Raw genomic sequence first — 25,317 nt, forward strand, 5'->3', positions numbered from 1 at the left:
ATTGAAATCTAATCTAACAGTGATCCATGCATGTTTGGCCAAAACTTTTCAATCCTTACACTAAAAAGCGGCGGAATAGTCGAGCGCGCTGTCTCTGTGACAGCTCTTGTTAATACTTAATATAGTCAATAAAATCTGTAGCGTGCTCGCCAAATGGGTATTACCTGATGGCGAGGGAAAATATGACCCCCCCACCACCCCCCCCACCCCCTTCAAAATGAAAAATGTCAAACACTCAAGATTGATACTTTTTAATATTTATAGTATGTCTTATATCTACTTTAATTAGACAATATTATAAGGAAATAAAGCAAATAATAAAATTGCAAGTTGATTTTTCATTTTGCGAATTGTCTCAAAAAGCACTCGCAAAATTTGGCAAGTGCTCCTCAAAGTTAAATTCAAACCCTGCATGTACATGTAAATTCAAGTCTAGAGTTAAGGGAGACAATTTGCAAGTCTAGGATTTTGAGATACAATTTGCTTTTTGCTTCTGCAGTTGATTTTGTGAATTACTCTGCCTTGTTCTTGTTGAAAGCCCAAAGGCCATTTTTTAGCTTTAAGTTCTGTAGTTTGTGCATTCATCTTAACAAAATTGGTTGTGAATGTTTAAGTTATGCACCTGGTGTCATTACTGGCCACACCCAGGGTTCACAGGTTTGGTAAACATAAATCTGGAAAGGTTTGAAAATCTTTTTGTGTGTTCGTGCATCCATCTCAGCACAATTGATTGTGAATGTTTGTTCAAATTGATCAATGTTATCTTAGGATGCCCTTGATTTGACCTTTTGACCAACTTTTTTTAACTTGTAAAACTACAGAAATTTTTACTATGAGTACAGTTTTGAAAGCATTTTTTTTGTCAGATGACTTTTACTTGGCACATATTAAAATAGTTCATGCAACTAATCTGCTTACAATACTTTCTGGGCTCAGATGTTGAACGTGCTGTCCTAGGATGCCCTTGACTTTGACCTTTTGACCAACTTTTTTTTAACTTTTAAAACTACAGAAATTTTTACTATGAGTACAGTTTTGAAAGCATTTTTTCTTTTTTGTCAGATGACTTTTACTTGGCACATATTAAAATAGTTCATGCAACTAATCTGCTTACAATACTTTCTGGGCTCAGATGTTGAACGTGCTACGTTTTCAGGTAACCCAAACACAAAACATAAACTATATGTCTGTTGCCTTTTACCCATACATACATGCTCTGGATTGATATGACCACAAAAGCCATGCCAGTAGAGCAAAGGCCCTTTTGGGCCTCTTGTTTTTTTTAAGTTTTGGAAACTATTTAATAAAGTTTATATTATTAGGTATCTTGCAATGCCATCTTATGACAGATGAGACCTTTTATTTTATTTACGAAAAAAGACAACAAAATTAAAAAACATTAACGGACAATGACTGTTGAAAAACTGATTTTGACTCTTGAAATTCACACCGCAAGAGTCATTTACTCTTTGGTTTCAGACCCTGTTGAAAGCCCTCTTAAGCATGCCCACTCCCAAAATTTGGAAATTCCGCATGCGAGTTTAAAGACAACTATTGAATGTTATAATTTATTGTGGGTTTTAAAACTGTAATAGCAAATACCAACTCAATGGAAACCTTTCTATATAAGTATATTCATAATATTAGTTCCCTGTTCTTGACATTTTTAAACTTGTCAATTACATAATCAAAGTCTTTGTCACTTAGCTCTGTAGTAGAGATCAAGCTGGGAAGAGGTCAGGGATGTTCTTAGCTTGCTACATGTATTTTTCACCAACTGCTACGTTTTAAAAAAATAGTCGGTAAAATAACATTCTGACAAGTATTTTGATGAAAAGAGAAGAGTTTTACCTTGTGTTTTTTCACTACCCCACAATCAAACAATGAATGTGATTGCAGTAATTTCACATAAAGGTCAAAGCTGATGTAAAGAAATGATTCTCTAGTGCATGTTGACACTTTTCGGCACTTTCCGTGAGGCCAAATATAAACGAATGCCCTTAGGGGGTATTCAAACAGAATAATTGGAAATAGCCAAAAATTAAACAGCATGCCTCTAATGTTATCCTAAAATATTAAAGAAATTTCCCTAAAATTGTAAATTTCACCTTCTTACAAAGAAGGTTCATGTGCAATTGTTCTTAAGGGTTATCACTGAAAGAAATACTTGATTTCCTTAATGATTTAGTTCTGTGAAGGCAGAAGGGTGCTCATGCTGGTCTTTATGAGGACAGAAAGGTGCTTCCGATACATTATTTTGCAATTAAAACGGCCTAATTGGCAATATCAGAAGTATTTAATTATATTGTCATGTTCCCTAACATACTTTACACACCATGGAAAAAGCCGAGCACTTTATTTTTAAATGCATACAGATTTATGCCAAGTGCATGCAGCAACCATCTCATGCTTTAAAAAATATTGTATGCTTCAATGGTAGACAATATATCCATCAGTGGTCAGTGGGAAGCAAAAGGCTGGCAAATCTGGTTGCCTGGCTTATCCATGTTTAACTTTAATATTCATTTTTAGTCAATTCAAAAAGCAAAGTAGTAGTGCCGTAATATTCTGATCAAAAGGTGTTATTTCAATGTATGGGTCTCATCTTTTTTCAGCTATAACCACCATGGCATCTGCCCATCCAGGTGAGTACAGGGGACCTTGTGGAAGGGGTATTTTTGCCCTCAGGGACTGGACAACACCTCTGAAAAGGCCCGAACACCTGCGGCTGGCAAAGGTTGTAAATGGTAAGGTGATATTTTACAATTGTTTGTATTAAATGTCAGTTCCTCTAGGCAAACAGTTAAAATGTATGCAAGAGTTGGTTTATTCTTTAAGTAACAAACTTCATGACAAAGTCAGTTTATCAGAAAGGCACCAGTTCAATTAACAAACTTATCAGGAAAGAAATGTCAGGAAAACAAACCTACCAATAATTTTCAGTCCAGCATGAGTCCATCATGTTGATTTGAAGATAGGAAAAAGGGCACTTTAAATTCTCTCTCTCTCTCTCTCTCTCTCTCTCCCCCTCTCCCCCTCCCCCCTCTCCCCCTCCCCCTCCCCCCCTCCCCCCTCCCCCCTCCCCCCTCTCCCTCCCTCTCCCTCCCTCTCCCTCCCTCTCCCTCTCCCTCTCCCTCTCCCTCTCCCTCTCTCCCTCTCCCTCTCCCTCTCCCTCTCCCTCTCTCCCCCTCCCCCTCTCCCTCTCCCTCTCCCCCTCTCTCTCTCTCTCTCTCTCTCTCTCTCTCTCTCTCTCTCTCTCTCTCCCTCTCTCTCTCTCTCTCTCTCTCTCTCTCTCTCTCTCTCTCTCTCTCTCTCTCTCTCTCTCTCTCTCTCTCCCTCTCTCCCTCTCTCTCATGTATATGTAAGCTGTAAATATGCCAAGGCTATGCTAAAAAAAGAAGTTCACATACAGTAACTTTACCATATTAAAGCATATCATTATTGTATCCAAGACAAGTGCATCTTAAATGTATAACATAAATAAGGAATCCTATTTACAGATGGCCCAGTGTGGAAAGTTGGCCAGCAGCTGATGATGAAGTATAATTACCAAGGTAACGCAGACAGCCCTCTCGGAAAGGAACTGACTGTTGCCTGTAAAACACCCGTCAAATATGTGTCCAGACATGATGAACACTGGATCAATGTGCTGACACAAGAAGGAGATGAGGGCTATGTCCCTTTTAGCTATGTTATGGTAAGAATAAAGTCATGAAAACTCATTGTTGAAAATTATTATTTTAGTAACTGTTGTATATTTTGCATTTGACGGGTCGGAACTGCCCAAGATGAAAGGAAAGGGATGGATGGAAAGGAATGGAACTGTCCAGAATGAAAGGAAAGGAGTGGAAGGAATGGGATGAAAGGAAAGGGATGGAACTGCCCAGAATGAATGGAAAGGAATGGAATGAAAGGAAAGGGATGGAACTGCCCAAGATGGAAGGAAAGGAAGGGAAGGAAGGAAATGTATGGAGCTGCCCAGAAGGAAAGGAAATGGATGGACAACCCAGAATGAAAGGAATGGAAGGAAGGACAGGGATGGAACTGCCCAGAATGAAAGGAAAGGAATGGAAGAAAGGAAAGGGATGGAACTGCCCAAAATGAAAGGAAAAGAATGGAAGGAAGGAAAGGGATGGAACTGCCCAGAATGAAAGGAAAGGAATGGATAGAAGGAAAGGGATGGAACTGCCCAGGAAGAAAGGAATGGAAGGAAGGAAAGGGATGGAACTGCCCAGAATGAAAGGAAAGTAATGGAAGGTAGGAAAGGGATGGAACTGCCCAGAATGAAAGGAAAGGAATGGAAGGAAGGAAAGGGATGGAACTGCCCAGAATGAAAGGAAAGGAATGGAAGAGAGAAAAGGGATGGAACTGCCCAGAATGAAAAGAAAGGAATGGAAGGAAGAAAAGGGATGGAACCGCCCAGAATGAAAGGAAAGGAATGGAAGGAAGGAAAGGGATGGGACTGCCCAGAATGAAAGGAAAGGAATGGAAGGAAGAAAAGGGATGGAACCGCCCAGAATGAAAGGAAAGGAATGGAAGGAAGAAAAGGGATGGAACTGCCCAGAATGAAAAGAAAGGAATGGAAGGAAGGACAGGGATGGAACTGCCCAGAATGAAAGGAAAGGAATGGAAGGAAGGAAAGGGATGGAACTGCCGAGAAAGAAAGGAAAGTAATGGAAGGTAGGAAATGGATGGAACTGCCCAGAATGAAAGGAAAGGAATGAATAGAAGGAAAGGGATGGAACTGCCCAGAATGAAAAGAAAGGAATGGAAGGAAGGAAAGGGATGGAACTGAAGATGACTGAAAATGGATGAATGGGATGGAAGGAAAGGAACAGAACTGCCCGGGATGAATGGAAAGGGATGGATGTAAATGGATGGTCAAGCTTATTTACAATTTTTCAACTGTAAATGTTGCAATTTATCTCATTTTTAGTTCAACTATTTGAAGAATAAGGAGAGCCATACTACTCACCCAAGCTATGGCGTCACACCTTGGTTAAGGTTTTGTGTGCAAGCGCACATAGGTTAATATCTCAGCAACTACTTGAGGTATTGCATTGAGACTTGATACAATGGTACTCAATCATCCAACCTACTTAATTAACCAAGTTAGATAACTCTAGGTTGCATTTAATGCAAAATAATGGGCCTTTATTATTTGGCTTAGAAATTCTGGTTAAGGTTTTGCGTGCAAGCACACGTAGGTTAATATCTCAGCAACTTCTTGAGGTATTTAGACCTTCCAGCGTTCCTACTTTTTTAACAGCTTCCTACTTTTTCCTACTTTTTTGAAAATTAAGTCCGCAAAAATATTAAAGTTTGATCTTTGTGCAAGTTTTATTTGCAAAAAGTGAACAAAAGATGTCAAACTGGCTGGTTTCTGTTGTTGAAAGGTGTGGCAACATGTTCCACTTTGACTTACATCATCTTTTCACCCACACAGTTCAGCAACAGAAACCGACCATGCATCATTCACCAAAATATTCAATGTGGCATATAGAATGGTATGATTTTGCATTAAAAACATCTCCTCTAGGTAAGTTAATAGCTATTAATAATTACTTATTTAACCAAAAATATTCCCACTTTTCCTACTTCTTTGTAAAAAATATTCCTGCTTTTTCCTTATTTACTGTCAGAAAACCTCCTACTTTTTTCCTACTTTTTTGTTTGTGGCTGCTGGAAGGCCTGGGTATTGCATTGAGACTTTATACAATGGTATTCAACTATCCAATCTACTTAAATAACCAAGTAAGATAACTCTAGTTTACATTAAATTCAAATAATGGCCCCTTTATTATTCAACATAGAAATTCTGGTCAAGGTTTTGCATGTAACCACTTTTAAGTCAATACTTTAGGGAATACATCATATATTACATTGAAACTTTACACTCAGGATCCCAACCATTTAACCTTGTTATTTTATCAAGTAAGATAACTCTATCTTTCATATTATTTAATTTTTGTCCCTTTCTTATGTGACTTAGAAATTCTGGTTAAGGTCTTGCATGTTAGCACACATAGGATAATATCGCAGCAACTACTTGATGTATTGCATTGAGACTTTATACAATGGTATTCAACCACCCAAGTTAGTTCAACCAAGTTAGATAACTGTATTTTGCAAATAATAGCCATTTATTATTAGGCTTAAAAATTCTGGTTAAAATTTTGCATGTAACCACATTTATGTTAATATCTCAGCACATCATGTATTGCATTGAAATCTTATCTAACAGTGATCCATGCATGTTTCACCAAAACGTTTCAATCCTAACACTGAAAAGCGGCGGAATAGTCAAGCGCGCTGTCTCTGTGACAGCTCTTGTTGTCAATAAGAATCTCATCTGTTCATATCTAATCTTGTTTTTGGCTTTACAGGTTGATCCCGAGCAATTGAATTCTCTACCCTGGCTGGAGGGAAAAAAAGAAGCTCTCGTACAACAAGAAGCGGGTAGGTGTTTATGCAGCTTTATGATAGTTGCATACAGTTCTGTTTTTCATGGAAAAAAGTAGGGAGATATTGTGATTGATAGCCACTGTGCCTGCAGCATTGTAGTTTAAAAATATTCAGCAATAATACTCTCAAACTGTTAAAAAATGAAACTTGGCACACATGTTGCAAGAGACAATACGCTCATGTTCATGTAAAGTGAGGCCCATGATGTAATAATTGTGGAGTTATGCCCCTAACCAAGTTGAAATATCGGATCAAACGTTCTTATATTAGCCAAGTGTTGGTAGATTTCAAATCCTGGTAAAAAGCTGCCATTAAAATTGTTAGGGTCTAAAACATTTAATCAGATCAAAGGCCAAGGGTTTGTATCACTCACTTTGTTACAGAAATTCATGTGTTTTTCTGAGTTTTCATTTAATCAACTTTCTTTTATGATTATTTATTTGATTTATTTAAGATCATGATTAACCTTAATCATTGAGTAAAACTATCTGTTTCTTAATAGAGCTTTAAATAAAACCAATGACCTAATGTAGTTATCCAATTACAAATGTTAATACCGTTTGCTTAATAATCAATTTAGGTATTAAATTGTAAAAGATTTTGGGGAGGTTCAATCACATGATATCCTTAATTAAGCAATGGAAATTGCTGGGGGAAAATCTGCTTGAAAAAAAATACCAAGATATTTCTTCATTTTTCAGCTGAGTTCAAGCCATATCGGTCAGCATACGCCCCTAAAGGTAACGAAAACAGTTCTGCACAAGACGCAAGCCAGTATTATTGCAGGTAAGTTATTTCAGTTCAATAATACTCTGTTAGACAGACAGTCCAGAATCGCAAAAAAAAAACTTTCAAGGTATGCAAATAGAACATTTTAAAGTGCTGAATGTACAGGAGGTATTCCACAATGTAACGAAGTTAAAATCTCAGAATGTTGCAAAGTTCTTCATAATGGAATGAAATGTAAATCTTAAAAGAAGTCTTCTTTGTTTTAACATATTTATTTTTATGATTATGAAACAAGCTTACTGCAATTTAATAATATATTAATCACTCTCATTGGCACAATGTTGCTCAAGAGTGTGGTCTTATGTTGTGGGGGAAACTGGAGTATCTGGTGGAAACGGACTTGTCTGACTTGGTGACCACAAACCAAACTCACATGTGCCCATGCCGGGAATGGAATCTTAGTCGAAGTAATTTTCTTTGCAACATTACATAAAATGATTTTTAAGAATTAAATTCGTATATCCATCTCTGGTTAACTAGATATTGAAAAAAAATGTCCTGAACTAAAAGTCAGAACTGACAAAAACAATTTTAATTGGGTGAAGACCTAGAAGTGACTCACTCATGTTTTTAGGACCAAACATTTTCCCAGTGATGCATCTGAAAACACTTATTTATCATTATTTTACTCTAAGATATTGAAATTGCAGAAAAATTACAGTTGTAGTATAAAAAAAGTATTATGGTTTTAGTAGGGTTCCAACCCACACTAGTAAAGTCAAGAAAAAATTAGAAAACAGCCGGCCAGTCTACACAGCAACTGGGTCTTAAACAAAAGTGGTGGATATATTGACCTGTTAAGGATACATCAATAACATTATGTCAATTAACCAATCACGCAACACCACAGCCATAATTATACCCCCACAAACGAAGTTTGAGGGGGTATATAGGAGTGAGCTTGTCGGTCGGTCTGTCGGTTTTCAAGGTTTCCGGACGATAACTCATGAAAGGCTTGACAGATTTTAAAAATTTTTGGTACACAGGTGTAACATCAGAAGATACAGGTCAAGTGCGATATTGGAGCTGGTGGGGTCAAGGTCACTGTTACTAAAAATAGAAAAAACGGTTTCCGGACGATAACTCATGAAAGGGTTGACAGATTTGAAAAAATTTTGGTACACAGGTGTAACATCAGAAGATACAGGTTAAGTTCGATATTGAGGCTGGTGGGGCCAAGGTCAAGGTCACTGTTACTAAAAATAGAAAAACGTTTTCCGGACGATAACTCATGAAAGGCTTGACAGATTTGAAAAAAATTTGGTACACAGGTGTAACATCAGAAGATACAGGTCAAGTTCGATATTGGGGCTGGTGGGGCCAAGGTCAAGGTCACTGTTACTAAAAATAGAAAAATGGTTTCCGGACGATAACTCATGAAAGGCTTGACAGATTTGAAAAATTTTTGGTACACAGGTGTCACATCAGAAGATACAGGTCAAGTTCGATATTGAGGCTGGTGGGGCCAAGGTCAAGGTCACTGTTACTAAAAATAGAAAAACGGTTTCCGGACGATAACTCATGAAAGGCTTGACAGATTTGAAAAAATTTTGGTACACAGGTGTAACATCAGAAGATACAGGTCAAGTTCGATATTGGGGCCAAGGTCAAGGTCACTGTTACTAAAAATAGAAAAACGGTTTCCGGACGATAACTCATGAAAGGCTTGACAGATTTGAAAAAAATTTGGTACACAGGTGTAACATCAGAAGATACAGGTCAACTTCGATATTGGGGCTGGTGGGGCCAAGGTCAAGGTCACTGTTACTAAAAATAGAAAAATGGTTTCCGGACGATAACTCATGAAAGGCTTGACAGATTTGAAAATTTTTTTGGTACACAGGTGTAACATCAGAAGATACAGGTCAAGTTCGATATTGGGGCTGGTGGGGCCAAGGTCAAGGTCACTGTTACTAAAAATAGAAAAACGGTTTCCGGACGATAACTCATGAAAGGCTTGACAGATTTGAAAAAATTTTGGTACACAGGTGTAACATCAGAAGATACAGGTCAAGTTCGATATTGGGGCCGGTGGGGCCAAGGTCAAGGTCACTGTTACTAAAAATAGAAAAACGGTTTCCGGACGATAACACATGAAAGGCTTGACAGATTTGAAAAATTTTTGGTACACAGGTGTAACATCAGAAGATACAGGTCAAGTTCGATATTCGGGCTGATGAAACTTGCTGTATAGGCAGCCTCTGTGAAGACAATGCTTGTGATTAAAAATGGGGCCAGTGGAGTAAAGGTTTTTGTGCACTGTTACGAAAATAGAAAAACGGTTTCCAGACAAACAATACATGCATGATAAAAGAAGATGCAATGTGCAGTAACCTTGGAGTTATGGCCTCTTTTCATAGGAATGGTTTGCCATTCCTGTGTCCAGGCGGCATTTGCGGGTATTCGTCACTCCTGTGACAGCTCTAGTTAATTTTAAATAGCATTATAAACGCTATTATTACTGAAAATTGTGGTCTCCAAAGACTATATTTGAGCAAATATCAATATTTGCAGAAGGGTTCCATATTGTAACCAAACTTTATATATATATATATATATGAAGAATTATAGAGAATAGAAATACAGTTGGTTCTGAATTTAAGTAAGGGTTCACATATTGTCACCAAACATATATATATAGTATGTAGGAAGAGTTTATGGAGGACTTCCATGGGTTTACATTTTGGGCCCCTAGGGTCAAGGTCTCTTTTACTAGAATTAGAAAAAAACAGGTAAAACTGGATCTCACAAACAGACTCAAGTTCTTGTCAGCCATTGAAAACCTATTTCATGGCATTATGGTGTTATTTGTTTATTTTTTTATTTTACATTTTTTTATTTATGACTTTACTTAAAAATTAAACATTTAATTTCAGTATATGTGAGAAGCAGCTGAACGGCCCAATACCATACAAGGTCCACCTGAACAGCAAGGCGCATAAAGAAGAAGTGGAAGTACACGCCAGTTAAACAATCAAAAACTTGTTAAAGACACGTATTGACCATGTTCCTTTTTATGCCATTTAAAGGTAGAAACATTCATATCCGACATTATATGGATTTACATGTATGATATTCATCCATTTAAATCGAGAATACCCTGACTTATAGGATGGATGTATGGATATGTGATTTCAGCCATTTTAAGCCAGCTTACCCTGACTTATAGGATGGATGTATGGATATGTGATTTCAGCCATTTTAAGCCAGTTTACCCTGACTTATAGGATGGATATATGGATATGTGATTTCAGCCATTTTAAGCCAGTTTACCCTGACTTATAGGATGGATGTATGGATATGTGATTTCAGCCATTTTAAGCCAGTTTACCCTGACTTATAGGATGGATATATGGATATGTGATTTCAGCCATTTTAAGCCAGAATACCCGGACTTATAGGATGGATGTCTGGATACCGTAAATGACTGGGTATTAGACGCACTTTTTTCCCTCAGATTTTGATGCAAAAAAATGCCTGCGTATAATACCCAGTAACAATTTTTTGAACTTTTTTTCTGAGGTCAATTTCAAGCCGAGAGTTTGTTTAGATTTATGTAGAAAGGGATGTTACTTGCGTCATATTGATCGAGTATATACGGGTTAAAACGGCAGTTGAAGATCGGGATACGGTATATCGTAAGACGTTTATAATTTCAACAAAAATATTTTTCGATTAAAGTTACCGTAATTCACATAAGAGTTCGGACACTCTTAAAGTTACCGTAATTCACCTAAGAGTTCGGACACTCTAAATATTTGGACACCCATAATTATTTCCCAAAATAATTTATTTTGCGTACCTAATTTTCGGGCACCCAAAGGACATCAATCATAACTTTCATAGTTACCAAGTTTCACAGACCAAGATTATTGATTTTTATCTTTACAATGCCTGGCTAGATTACCTAACCGTATACACCACTGAGACAATTTAATTAGTTACTACCCATCCTAAACGAGTTATTGCCTGTTGAAAAGGAAGTGTGATATATTTATTTGAGGATTAAACAAACAACAAGGGCAATCGAGGGATTAAGAAAACATCCACATGGCATGTTTGTAAAACGATCTGCCAATAAGCTTTTAAACTTGTACCACACTTATAGACTATATGAAGCAATAATCGTACAGTTATACATTAATCCTGCATAGCAATGTCCATGCTCTCCACGAGATCCTCGTGGGTATAACTGTAAGTTATGTGACGTCACACAGTGTGACTCATTGATCTGAAGCCGATAGAATGTTGTTTATTCAGTTCAGTGCATGTATAAAAAAGGTGTTTTAATTAACTTCATGAAGGATTTACACTTATAGGCGTAATAAATAAGTTTATGACCATTGATTACTACGGATAAATTAATAAGTGGTAAAAAGCAAACATGAAGAAAAAAGGCAGGTTAAACAAACATGTAAATAAAATGTAAAAATGATAATTTTCTATGTATTCGGAGAGCGAAAAAATAATTAATTTATGGTGTCCGAACTCTTGTGAATTACGGTATTCAATATTATTTTGAATAATAAATTGAATTAAACAATAATCAAACTTACGTATAAAAAAGCAAAGTTTGGCACTGTCAAAATATTTTTTGCATAACAAAACTTTTCATTCTTGACAGTATGGTTGTATGGTTTTAAAGATAACCATCGCCATTTTCACGAAAAAAATTTTTTTTGTCACTGTCAACAAACATGGTGGCTGAAAATGCCGGACGATTTTGACATTTTTTCTATGCGTCTTTTAACCAAAAACATAGATTATAAGTTTTTTCCTCGGATTGTTCACATATTTTTTTTCCTGCGTCTAATACCCCCTATCGTCTTATACCCAGTCATTTACGGTATGTGATTTCAGCCATTTTAAGCCAGCTTACCCTGACTTATAGGATGGATGTATGGATATGTGATTTCAGCCATTTTAAGCCAGGTTACCCTGACTTATAGGATGGATATATGGATATGTGATTTCAGCCATTTTAAGCCAGTTTACCCTGACTTATAGGATGGATGTTTGCCTTTAGGCCATTTTTAAACTAGAAATTCTCTTCTAGAATCAATTAATGGTTATATATATTTGGCCATCTGAAGCTAGAGAAATCAATAGGAAGTTATACTTGTCTAACGAACCTTATTAAGTAATATGGTCTATTTTGCTTAAAAAAGCAGTTCAAGCCAGAAATATATTTGAAATAATATTTGTTCGGATATCTTTGTGATTACAAGCTACATTGCGTAAGAGAGTAAAATTTTATATATAAGTAAAGGTGTCGTACATGTATGCAGTCGATCAGTGAAAGCTAGATATAATATGAACTAGATAGGACTGATTTATGTTTGGTTCCAGGCCAGTAAGTAACAGGGTAATTGTATTGAGATGTATGTGACAGCATAGTCTTTTTTTGATACATTGTATTGTCTTTGATTCAGCTATGTAATTATTTGTTTATTTTCAAATGTCTTATACTTGTACCTGATACAGATAAATATAGCTATGTATAGTTTTCTTCTAACTAATTATATTAGGTATTTTGCTCAACATTTGTCACATGAAAGACATTGTTATCCCCGCCGAACCGAAGATTTAGGGAGTGGGATATAATTTTGGCATTATCTGTCCATTTTTTTTCTCTGGCACCATATCATATAGTGATTTGTCAGAAAATGTTCGAGGTTGTTCAGGAAGTTCCCCTTTATTATACCTTGAGTGCTTGTGAAAGTGGGTCACATGGGGTCAAAAACTAGGTGACTAGGTAAAATCTAAGAAAAAATAGGGATTATATTTGGTCCACCTTTCATCAAGCTTAATCAGAATGTTCCCCTTTTGGAACATAAAACTGGGTCACATTCGTTTAAAATCTAGGTCACTAGGTCATATCTTACATATTTTGTCTGGTACCATAATATGTAATTGAATGGTCAAATTTAATATGTTCAATTTCCACAGAGTGTAACCTTTGAAAAAATCTCTATTCATTTTAAAAGTGGTTCACATGTGGTCAGAAACTAGGTCATTAGGTCAAATCTTGGGAACACACTGCAGTCAAAATATCTGGTTCAATGTTAATGAAACTTAATCAGAATTTTTTCTTTGATGAAATTATTGACTTGTTTAAAACTGAGTCAGAGTACTTGTCTTGGTCAAATCTTCAAATAGTTGGGAACCAAATATTGGTATTGATTGAATTTTCTTCAAACTGTGGTCAAATGTTCCACCTGATGTAATCTTGGTAGACTTTATAATTGGGTCACACAGTGTCAAAAAGGTCATACGTTAAAATCGTAGAGAAATCTTAAGAACAAACAGAGGCTATGTATTCAGTCCAATATTCGTGAAACTTTTAAAATCAGAATATTTGCCTTGATGATAGATTGGTTTAGTTTGAAACTAGGTCACATTGGGTAAAAATCTAGGTCACTAGTTGAAACCTAAGAAAAACCTTGGGAACATTCTTGAGGCTATATTTTTGCAGCATTTCTGGTCAAATCTTCATGAAACTTTATCAGAATGTTAGCCTTGATGAAATATTTGTTTTGTTTGAAACTGGGTAGCTTTTGGTCAAAACTTTGTTTCAAGGTTAAATTTAAATGCTTCACTATAATAATTGTATACAATATTTTTTTAATTTAAATAGATGCAATCAAACTTATAACTGATATTAAATGTAATTAAAATCTCCATTGTTCTGCAGCCATATTACATGTTTCTGTTGGAATATTTAACCAACTAGTGGACAACACATGATAACCATACCATTTCCTTTGCCTAATCTGGCAGGGGATATTAAATCACGGTATTTGCTTGTTAATAATAAAAAAAAATTGGTTCAGCTTTAATATATTCTGAAATAGTAAACTGTGAAGTAGGAATATCCTTTGAATTACAAAACCAATATTGATTTGATAAGTCAAGCATTGCTAAATTTTAGACCAATTGTTGCTTAACCTAAATATATATTTTTTATAAAACCTTGTTATTCGGAGATATATGTGTGAATATTCATAAAACTAATATGTGTTTTTTTGCTATCAGTAATACTGTCCTTGGAAGAATCTCATTATTATGAGGTAAAATGTTTCAGAAATGTTAGTTGACATGGAAAAATGTTGATTTGGTGAGAAATTTATTTGTCCGTGATGAGTGATAATTATTAATGAGATGTTGAAGTATATATATGCCAGTATATATTTTTGTACATATCCATATCCTGATATGGAAGATTCAGGGAACTAAATGCACCCAGGGATCATTGTGTCATGTGATTGTAACTACCTGAGCACAAAGTGCCCATGGGTGAGCTGTTGTGGTAGGGGACTGTCTGTCATACATAGTGTTAAGCATCCTTCATCAACATTTTCCTTTAAACAACTTATCCTTTACAATAGGCCAATTTCATCCAAATTTCAAAGGAATGTTTATTGAAAAGTTCTTTTCGAGACTCCTTTAAAAAGAATGGTTCTATGTAGAACTATGGTTGCAATGGCAACCCAAGGGAAACACTTTGAACATCTTTTGCTTATGAGCAATATAGGTCCACTTTGACCATTTTGTTTAAAATATTGATCATTTTGTCTTGTGTTTTATAGAATTATGATTACATTCTTGAAAAAAGTGAAAGACCAGATCTATTTGACTTAGACTTAGTATAGAACAGTTATGATTTATGTTAATGTTTGGTTGTTACATACTTAACTCTTGTTTTGTGTTCATGTATCTTTGTGTACTTTGCAAACATGTACAGCTTTTATAATGATACATTGTATGTTTAAACTTTTCTTAAGAACACATTTAGAGAAAATAGTTTGAAATGGTTCGTTTTAATTGTTAAATGAGTGTAACATAGAGCCAATTGTTTGGAGTTTTGTTAAAGTTACAATGTAATTAACGACGTCGTTGTTAACTTGTAAACGTGATCTATTTGATGATGTCCTCACATATACACATATAAACAAGTTGAGCTGAAACATTTCTCTCTAATATTGTTAGAAAAAAACAGCATATCACAAATGTATCCAGAACGGTAAGAATTTGAAAGATGACAACGATAAGGTTAACAACTTTGTTGACCCTACCAGAGTTCTGAACAATCGGCCCATTGTCGGGATGTTCTGCTAGAACTTGAAGCTGAAATGTTGTTTTTCTGTTGTCAAATTGTGTATTTGTACTTTGCTGATGAAGGCAAATCGCAACTTTTGTCATTCAAGCTTATTTTACAAATAATTTTAGAAATATCTGTAATTTTTGCTGTGTTTTGTTACGTTCATATAACGGCATTGTTTTGTTAACTTTTCTGTTTTTGTTTGAATTTGATGGTCACCAAATTGTGTTCATGATCTTATTGTTCATTCAATCGGCTATTATTTTGAACTGTAATCCTTCAAATGTTTTAAATCAGGTTTTGTTTCATGTTAAATACCAAGTGTTTCATTTCATTGGATCTCGAAATAAATAGTTGACTGGTCATTGGCTTTATAGTTAAATATTGATGAGACCTCTGTTCCTTTCAAAACCCACTCAGATCCGCCCATGCATGACTGCATTTTTGCCCTTGAGGTCGTCAAAATTGCTTTCATACCGCTTGCGAACACAATCGAGCCTCCATTTGTTATCCGATCTTCATCAAACTATGATAGTAGTCGAATATTGATGCCACCTCGGTTCCATTCGAAAACCAGAAAATTGCTTTAGTTTAGCTTGTGGAAATACTCCAATTATAACCCGATGTTTACAAAACATATACAGTAGTTAGATATTGATTAAATGGCGGGTTTATACGAAAAAAGCCATATCCGCATATGCATGACCCGTTTATCGCCCCTTGTATGCACAAAATTGCTTCTACTGAGCATGTGAACAGAATAGAGCCTCCAGTTTAAATATGATCTTGATCAAACTTGGAAAGTACATAGTAAGGCTTCTAATAAGGTCTCGGGTCCTTTCTTACGATGGCCAGATGCACCCATGCATGACTGGATAATGGCCATTGATATTGGCCACACTTTTTGTAATCAATAGGGACCTTCTATTCAAATTGCATGTTATATCTTAAAATAATGTTATGGCGGCGCCCATAAATGAACACACAATGTTCATAATGAACTACCAGTATGTTGCCTTTTTATTCATGCTCTTGATAGAAAATGACCAAACAAGCCATGCCAGTAAAACATAGGCCCTTGTGGGACACTTTATGTTTAAAAAATCGGCTGTTCAAGATATCAAATTGATACTTTCAACTTCCCCACAAGAACAATACACCATTGTGTGTCAAAGTATGAACTAATGCTTCACTTCCACAGATTGGCCATTTTTACAACTTTTGAGCCATTTTTAGTAGATGTCTGGTAACCAGAGATATAAGACTACTGACAAAAAACAAATCGCCGTTTTTCGTAAAACTGGTTAAAAACGGTCAATATATGAAAGTGCAGCTTGTCATATTTATGGCTCTTTGTTTACTTGTAAAAATATATGGTCTTGTATATAACTTAAAAACTGTTCGAGATAATAAAGTTCAGATATGCTTTACTTGCCCACAGTCATAAAACACTTAAAGCTTCACTCTCACAGATATATCGTTTTTACAAGTTTTTTTTATTTTATCTTGGAAAAAGCAATTTTTTGCGTAAATATCTGCAATGATATAAGATTGTTGACCAAAAATCAGATCGTAGTTTTTCATATTTCCGTTCGCAAATTAATGTTTTATGGCTTAAACCGTTACTAACGGTTTAAGAAAAATGCATACAACATCAATTTTTGAACTTAAATATAAATATCTGTGATATAGTTTTTGTAAGCAGTCTTATATCGCTGGTTTACATGCATTTTCGCAAAAAAATGGCTCGTTCCAAGACAAAAAATTAAAAAAAAGTTGTCAAAACGTTCAATCTGTGAGAGTGCAGCTTTCATGACAAGTTATGTAAATCATACTTAAAATTCGTGGAATTGCCCGTTGTATACTAAGAATTTCTGAACTGTTGATAATTGGTGTGTCAAACGACTGGATTGCAGAACGTCTCGGACATTATATACTTAATAACATGATTTCAAAATGCACCCCTTTCAAATGTGATATCATCCGAGGCTCATACCACTCCTGTGATGTCTCTTGTTGAAATGATGATTTTGTAAACGTTTGAAAACGTTTTCTAAGAATGTATTAAATCTTGAAAACATACATTTGAAATATTGTCAGTAGGTCTCGGAGGCTTAAAACAGGATCCTTATTCTGTTATTTCCGCGACGATACGAGGTGAACATTGGCACTTCCGTCTTAGCGGGAGTTTATTTCTTTGCACATGTCGGTCTGTCGGTAAACCAAACCTGGTCCGATTGATAATTAGAGAATGCTTGAGACTAAGGTCCACGGAACCCCTTTGTTGTAATAACGTCACAGTCGTGGTAAACTTGAACACATACAGTTTTAAACGATTGAATCAAACGATTGACAACCAGATAATGCGGGAAGTTGGTCCTGACTCCTGACAAGTAGATGTCCTCTAGTGATAGTTAGGTCTGTATGTCAAAGGTCACGGTCGCTATAACCTTGAACACAAAGCTTGACCGATTGATATCTAGTGTTTGCTTGGGCTTTAGGTCCTCAAACTAATTTCGATCAAACTTCACATAATTGTAGAGCACAATGGTAAAGTGTGTCGTGCATATAATTGTCCTCTCACCCGAAATACCAAGATTACACTTTGTGGTCGATGAAGCTTTCCTGGTAATAATTAGTGTCTCTGCTTTAACTTTATCACCAAATGTGTTGCAAAATATGTTTATTACATAAACAAGGTGTTCCTCTTCAGGTTCAGGTTTTGGTTATGCACCAGTCAATTGTAACCACGTCCCCTGGTCTGGGGAAAAGAGGGGACCTTGACTTTCGATCCAGCCAAGCCCGGATAAAATTCCCGCAATATAACCCCACACGCCATGGACCCTAGGTAAAAATCCCCACCGCATGTACCCAGCACTGCGGTCCCCCCCCCAAAGGTAAAAGCACGGCCCATTTCCCCGGTATACCCCGGACCTGGGGGGGGGGGCGTGGCTGCAATTGACTGGTGCATTACAATTAGATTAAAGAACCTGCGATTGATACTCACAAACTTGAACAGCGAATCATAAAGAGCTGCGAAAGCAGTGACCCTAAAATATAAGTGAAAAAAAATTCCGTTGTGAAATATTAAAGATAAAGATCATTATTTCTTAAACATGTATGTAGATATGCCAGGAGTGTTAAAACACACGAAAAAGTGCTCTCATCTCTTCCAATTACTATTTTTGAGGATTGACTAATAAAGAGTGTAACGTGGTTTGATGACGTGATGGTCATGACGTCAGTTCAAATGCTGACGTCATATAACCGTTTGACACATACTGCTTTCTGTGTCGTCTGAAAATCAGCATTAAACACAGATCAGCCCTAAAATGTAATTCTAAATATTGAATAACGGTCTCTAAGAAATACATTTCCAAAAAGTTTGGAATATTTTTAAAAACCCGTTGACCTTGACATTGGCATTTCATTTACTTTCAGCCAAAACCAAAGGGTTATCTACTTGCCAAATGCACTCTATCAGATCATGTTCCCGTATCCACGTTATTGTTAAAGCAAAAACAAATAGTTGCCTTTATAAATGGGGTTACAATTAATAGCTTCTTGGACACAAATGCCCCAGTTCAAACCGCTCCAAAATATTGCTATTTCTTATCTATTGTTTTTTTGTTTTGATTATTAAAGTCAATTGAGTTGACTTTACACAATACTGTATTAAAAGTAATCCGTTTCTTTTATGCAGCTATCAAGTGTTAACCATTATTGTGTCCCTTTAAAGTGGGCATCGGTGAATGACTACGCTACTTGACTTGTCCCTGTTATTTCCATTATTTTCACTTATTTTATAAAAAATACTAGTCATGAAGGCATTAACATGTAACAACTTACTAGGAATTTGCACAATCTTTTTTTAAATTTAAACTTAAACTCTTTTAATTAAACTCTGTGATCGTTTTTGCAACAGTTTATACTTGATGCAAGACGAAACTTTTTTCAATACGATTTGTGCTTTCGAACCCATCAAAAACGTAACGTCAGTATAACGTTGTGTGAAGGTTGTGCATGATAAGATTATTGTAATAGGATGTCACAACGTTGTCACAAAGTTAGTGCCTAAATGTATTTGTAACTATTTTCCACGTTTTTTTTGTTCGTTTTGTTTACCTCACACACCAAATTGCTGAAGTTTTAAATGCAGCAACAATCCAGCAAAAACACATAATGTTGTGAAAAAATTGTAGCAACGTTTCCAATTACGTTGTCTAAAGTTATGCTAAAAAGGTTGTTACATTGCTATGAATGTGGCTAATGTTGTGACATTATAAGTCACTTTGGCAACCATAACACAACCTTCGTCTAACGTTTTTTAAATTGTAATTGACCAGTGACCAAAGCAATTACTGCAACTTTTCGTGAGCATATGGCGGTAATATAATTACCGATAATATAACCGTGGGTTTTTACTTATTATGTCTCCCCCTTTCATGGGGAGACATAATGTTTTTGCCCTGTCCATCAGTCCGTCAGTCAGTCAGTCCATCCGTCATTCCGTCTGTCTGTACGTCACACTTCGTTTCCGCTTAATAACTATAGAACGCTTAGACCCAGGAATTTCATACTTGGTATGCCGGTTGGTCATGCCTAATAGATGACTTCTATTGATTTTGTTATCAGTAGGTCAAAGGTCACGGTCGCGATAAACTTGAGGTGAAAAAACGGTTTCCGCTCAATAACTAAAGATCCTTTGGGTCCAGGAACTTCATACTTGGTATGCTAGTTCTCGGATCAGGTAGTCAATGGTCAAGGTTGCGGGGAAAAACAGTTTTCGCTCAATAATTAAAGAATGCTTGCACCCAGGAACTTCATACTTGATATGCCAATTGGTCAAAAATCTGATTAATTACTGAAGAATGCTTGCACTTAGGACATTCATACTTGTCAGTTGGTAATGTAGATGTAGGTTAAGGTAACGGTCACCTTCAGATGAAAAACAATTTGTTGGTCACCATCCGTCTGTCACACTTCTTTCTGCCCAATAACTTAGGAACACTTGGACCCAGGAACTTCATACTTGGTATGCAGGTTGGTCATGCCCAATAGATGACCCCTATGTTTGTTCATATCTATTCCAGTACAAATTTCAATTAAATCATTGATTTTTAGATTTCTCACACCTATGACCACACAATGGGGGAGACAAGCGATTTTTTTTTAAAAAGCAACCTCTAGTTAACATTAATAATCTTATTAGATATCGTTCAGTAAAGGATTAAGGTACGCCACTGTTCAAGCAATTTCACGTTTATAATTACTTTTTATACTTTTTTATCAATATCTTAATAGTGTTAATAATCTGTGATATCATATTATCATGCTCTTCTCATGTATGTCAATAATATGTAACCGCCAGAAGTAAAGGCGATGAACTTGAATGTTTGTGCTAATAAACTATTGAATTGAATTGAATTGGTCAATACATTGTTGATGATAACTCATGTAAACAAGGAACGGAAGTATTATGCTAATTATTACTAGTCAGTATTTAATAAACCTACTACAAGTGCTATCTAAACATTGTCATTAATAATACATGAAACAGACCTCATTAACACAAAGTGATTACTCAATAACAACATATCAAGCCAATTTCATCTCAGAAAACCCTATGGACAAATACACAACATTTTAGATTTTAAACGGTGAAAAGACGCCTTTGTCAGCATGTCTTTTTACTTCGCTGGTCAAACTTCCTTGCTACTGTTGCTGGTCTCCTGTGGAGCAGCGATTGTAGCAAAGAACAGAATATACTTCCTATAGTACCCTGCTAAGCAAATAATTCAGTAAAAAAAAAACAACAACTAAACTAAAATGAACAATCGTTGCAAAATCGTTTCAGTTATTTAGTTTTGTAACACTTGATCGTTACACAGGATGCAGCGAACTTAGGTTATCGAATATAGTTCAGACACATAATTTCCAAACTAATTTTAATCAAATATTCAATCTTGCATACCAAATGGCAACCGCATACACAAATGTAACAGCAAAGAAAAAAGGCATTACATCATATTTTTTCGGGCATAAAAAATACATAATTAGTAACATAATGAGCTATATAAAGCAATGACCTTATTACACACCAAACAATATATACATGTAAGGCCGCAGCAAATACAAAATAAAACCCCTTACACTCATGAATCAAACACGTCAATTAATTCACAGATTCTAAAGTACACATGTAAACAACATATTCATTTTAAAGCAACCACAGAAAGACACATATAACACACAGTACAAATATATATATACATAACAAGGACATAGATAGTTTCGGCTCTACATGTTTAAGGTCACTGCTCACAATACGTTATGATTGGCTTTTCTAATTATTGAATCTCAGTATTGAAAAAAATCGCAGATTCTTTTATATATTTACATACATTTATCAGGTTACAATACTGCGACCCAAAACAAACATTTTATTAAGAAAAACGATTTTTTTCAATATTGAAATTGACAGAGCCAATCATGATGTAGTGCGAGCAGTGACCTTAAACTATGGAGCCGAGGACTAACCAATAGAAAGTCAGCGCGAATCCTGCAATCAATATTTAAAACTAAACAGAATTATCTCTTTAACATGTATGTATATATACGAGGACTGTTTCAAAATATTCGGAAAAGAGCTCTAGTTCACCACTTTATTAAGTACTGAAGATAAATTCTATACATCACATATTGCCGTTTAATCAGTATGTATCATTTTTACCAATTTTAATGAAACATTAATGAAGTTATTAATTTCACGAATTTCCTACTTCCCTTACAACTCATTCCGATAGAACATCAACATACAAACAACATATTGGTATAAGCCGTTGGGACTGCAACCGACCGCTTTATTTTGTATATACAAATATAACGTTTGAAACCGTATGCATAATCATGATATAACAATACATGTGTAATACCATACATACATCTATGAACTTAAATTTTCATATAGAAAGAAATCATATTTGATTATTATCAGTAAACATGTCAAAAATGCATCTAGTAATTTAAGCTTAATACTATCTACTAACAAGACTTCAAAAACAAGTCTGCTCGACGGCCGGTCCCAAGGCTGAATGACCACTCAACTCTCAAAGCACGAAATCCTCGTGCAAAACTTATTCGCCACCTATCGGATTGACCGTAACAAGGGAAAATAATTTTCGTCTAATTCAATAATTTCAAACAACGAAAATCTTATTTACTATCAATCACTGAAGTTTCAATAATTCGTTGTGGGTTTTATTTTTAAATTTAAATACAATGTGATGTTTATCTCATAGGTCAAACTCATTCAAATTTAATGTTGTATATACCTTATTAGCCTTTGTAAATTATTTGCAATAAATAGCTACGTGGCCTCAAATTCCCCTTTTAAAATCGCCAAAACAGTAGCCTGTGTGTTTCATCTATCGGTGTACTAAGACTTCCTTTGCTTATTGTTAAAACGAAGTTGATATAAATGTATAAGTTTTAATACATATATGTTGAGAATTTAATTACCTTTAAAATTATGTGGCCATAAAAGTATTTCTATAGTATATGTCCGACACATGACCTATTTGTTGACATAGGGGTCGGCCATTTTGTTTTGTGACGTATGTACAATCAACCGGTGTATATGACATTTTGACCCATGTCACATGATCAGGTACTGAACCAAACTTCTTGTTAAACTCTGACACAAACAAATAAATAACAACTACTTTATAAGGTGTGGGTGTATATTTGAGTGAGTTTTTTTTATTTGCAACTTAATAAAGCATGCAGTAAAATATATTAAAATATAACAACAGTATATCAAGATAACAACTGCAAACACCAAAACTGTTCAACATGTGGTTAAATATGGAACAAATAAACATTTCTATCACAATAACAATGGTAATCATATGTTTATGAGCAATGAGGGCACAGGAACTCACTATCCCTTCTCAAACACCTTACTGGCGTGCAGTACTTTAAATGTGTCCAATGGCTACATTTGTCACATTGGCCCCAGTTAACAATATCCAGCTGATATGCACTGGTGGAAGGGCTGAACCGTTTACAAATGCAGCAAAGGTCCTCTGCAGGCACCTCCTCTGAATCTTCAGAATCAGATGATGATTGTGGACACTGACAGTTTAGACCAGACGTACTAGGGACAGGTTCAAAGATAATCCTCTTTGCTTTTTTGGGTGCTTGGGCATCAGTTACCAAATGTGTGGCCTCTGACAGCAGTGCCTGTTTTGTGGGAGACAAAAGGTTTCCTTGAATTGTAGGAGGAGATTTTCTTTTTTTTTGTTGAAGCTTGACTAATGGATGTTATCTTTCTTTTATCCAAGAAACTTTCTGATTTGGGAGGTGTGTTTTCTTGGTAAATTTCTGATGGTGCTGTTGCTGTTACGGGTATCTGAGACCGATTCATGGGATAAATTCCAGCCCTTTTGAATGAAGATATTAGATTCTGTGCTGCAACACCCTTGTTGTACGCCTTCCCCGAAATGGCTGCAACATTGTACCGGTTTAGCTGCATCCCAGGATTCTTCCTCATGAAAATTTGGCATTCCGAATAGTAAAAGCTTTTCAGAGGGCCAAAACAGCCAACATCCAGGGGTTGTGTTACATGTGACGTGTGGGGAGGCAGTACAAAAAATACAACATTGTGCTGCTTTCCCCAATTTGCAAGTGTTAAATTGACGTGTGATTTATGACCATCAAATAAAACAAGCACTGGACGATCTCTGGTGTTGACATGGTGAAGGAAGTGATTCTCAAGGTACTTGAGGAAGACTGAAGAGTTTGACCATCCAGAATCGGACATTGTGCCAGCAGATCCTGGGGTGGCCCCATCCATCAGGTTTTCGTTCCATCTTTTGCCAGGGAAGACATAGTATGGGGGGACATGCACACCTGCAGCACTTCCACATCCTATTAAGGTAACTGTCTGGCCTCTGTTGGAAGTAACTGCATTTGCCTTTTCTCCCTGCATGCAGAGGATCTTCCTTGGGGAATGCTCAGTCTGCAACCCAGTTTCATCAATATTCCAAATAGATTCAGGGCTTTCATGAAGGTTGTGGGCTTTCAACACCTTGTCCAGCTCTTTGAAATAGTTATTAATAACTTCTTCCAATGTACACTTTGCCCGAATTACTGACAGTTTTTGTGGTCTTGTCATTCTCACTTCAGGGTTTCTTTTTCTGAAACCATTAAACCAAGAAGGAGCAAGTGGTGAGTCCATCTCCATCTTTTTTTTTAAACTGATGGCATAATCTGTTGCCAGACTCATGAATTCTTGCCGTGAATAGCCGTATCCAATCCTAGCCATATATGCTACATGTTCCACAAGCTGGCTTTCTTCATACTTAGAAAACAACGGCCAAGGACCAGCATATGGCAAGTCCCCAGTAGGCTGCAGTCCAAGTGTCCTGTCTCTTAGTGTAGATTCTGGAACCCCATACACCCTACTGGCCTTGTACACTGACATTCCCTTTTCTTTAACATCACTGAAAGCTCTGTTAAGTAGTGTAACATCATACTGTCGCCTCTTTACTTTGTAAATAGTTGGAAACTGAAATTAACAATTCATTTCAAATTTAAAAAACTTACCTATGAATAAAAAAATATTAAAAAACATCAGAAGTTTAGTCTAGTAGATAACAATACCAAACATGGAGGTAACGTGACCGCGAATATGCACGTTGTTAAGAAGCACCTGTCAGTGACGTCATCAGCATATATAAATAGATGAAATCGGAAAATCCGATCTTTTGCGAGATTCTAGCAATAGCAATGACTTACACTTAGAAAGTTGAATTAGAATATAGAAAAAAAATGTAATTACGTATACATTTTAATTTTTGGGGAATACTTACGCGTAGAAACGACATGATATTCAAATGTTTGCAGCTGACAGTTCTCTCGAATGAATATAAACAATCCGAAGTGCAGGTACCCGTTCA

General features: G+C 36.0%; 2 protein-coding genes across 3 annotated transcripts in view; one reads left to right on the top strand and one right to left on the bottom strand.

Annotated features, from left to right (window-relative positions):
• LOC128203713 (uncharacterized) overlaps positions 1-15,706 on the top strand; it is a 22,546-nt gene extending 6,840 nt beyond the window's left edge. For both annotated transcript variants that reach the window (XM_052905236.1, XM_052905235.1), the window contains exons 2-6: positions 2,616-2,747; positions 3,501-3,697; positions 6,387-6,459; positions 7,167-7,251; positions 10,131-15,706. In XM_052905236.1, coding sequence (XP_052761196.1) covers positions 2,627-2,747; positions 3,501-3,697; positions 6,387-6,459; positions 7,167-7,251; positions 10,131-10,224 — 570 coding nt within the window. In that variant the 5' untranslated portion in view covers positions 2,616-2,626 and the 3' untranslated portion in view covers positions 10,225-15,706. The remainder of the gene's footprint in view (positions 1-2,615; positions 2,748-3,500; positions 3,698-6,386; positions 6,460-7,166; positions 7,252-10,130) is intronic.
• Positions 15,707-23,564: 7,858 nt separating this feature from the next.
• LOC128246336 (uncharacterized) lies at positions 23,565-24,847 on the bottom strand. Its single transcript, XM_052964528.1, has one exon. It carries the CDS (start codon positions 24,840-24,842, stop codon positions 23,565-23,567), a length of 1,278 nt encoding a protein of 425 aa, XP_052820488.1. The 5' UTR covers positions 24,843-24,847.
• Between the last annotated feature and the right edge of the window lie 470 nt (positions 24,848-25,317).

The sequence above is a fragment of the Mya arenaria genome, chromosome 9 (assembly GCF_026914265.1).
Source record: "Mya arenaria isolate MELC-2E11 chromosome 9, ASM2691426v1".
Lineage (NCBI taxonomy): Eukaryota > Metazoa > Mollusca > Bivalvia > Myida > Myidae > Mya > Mya arenaria.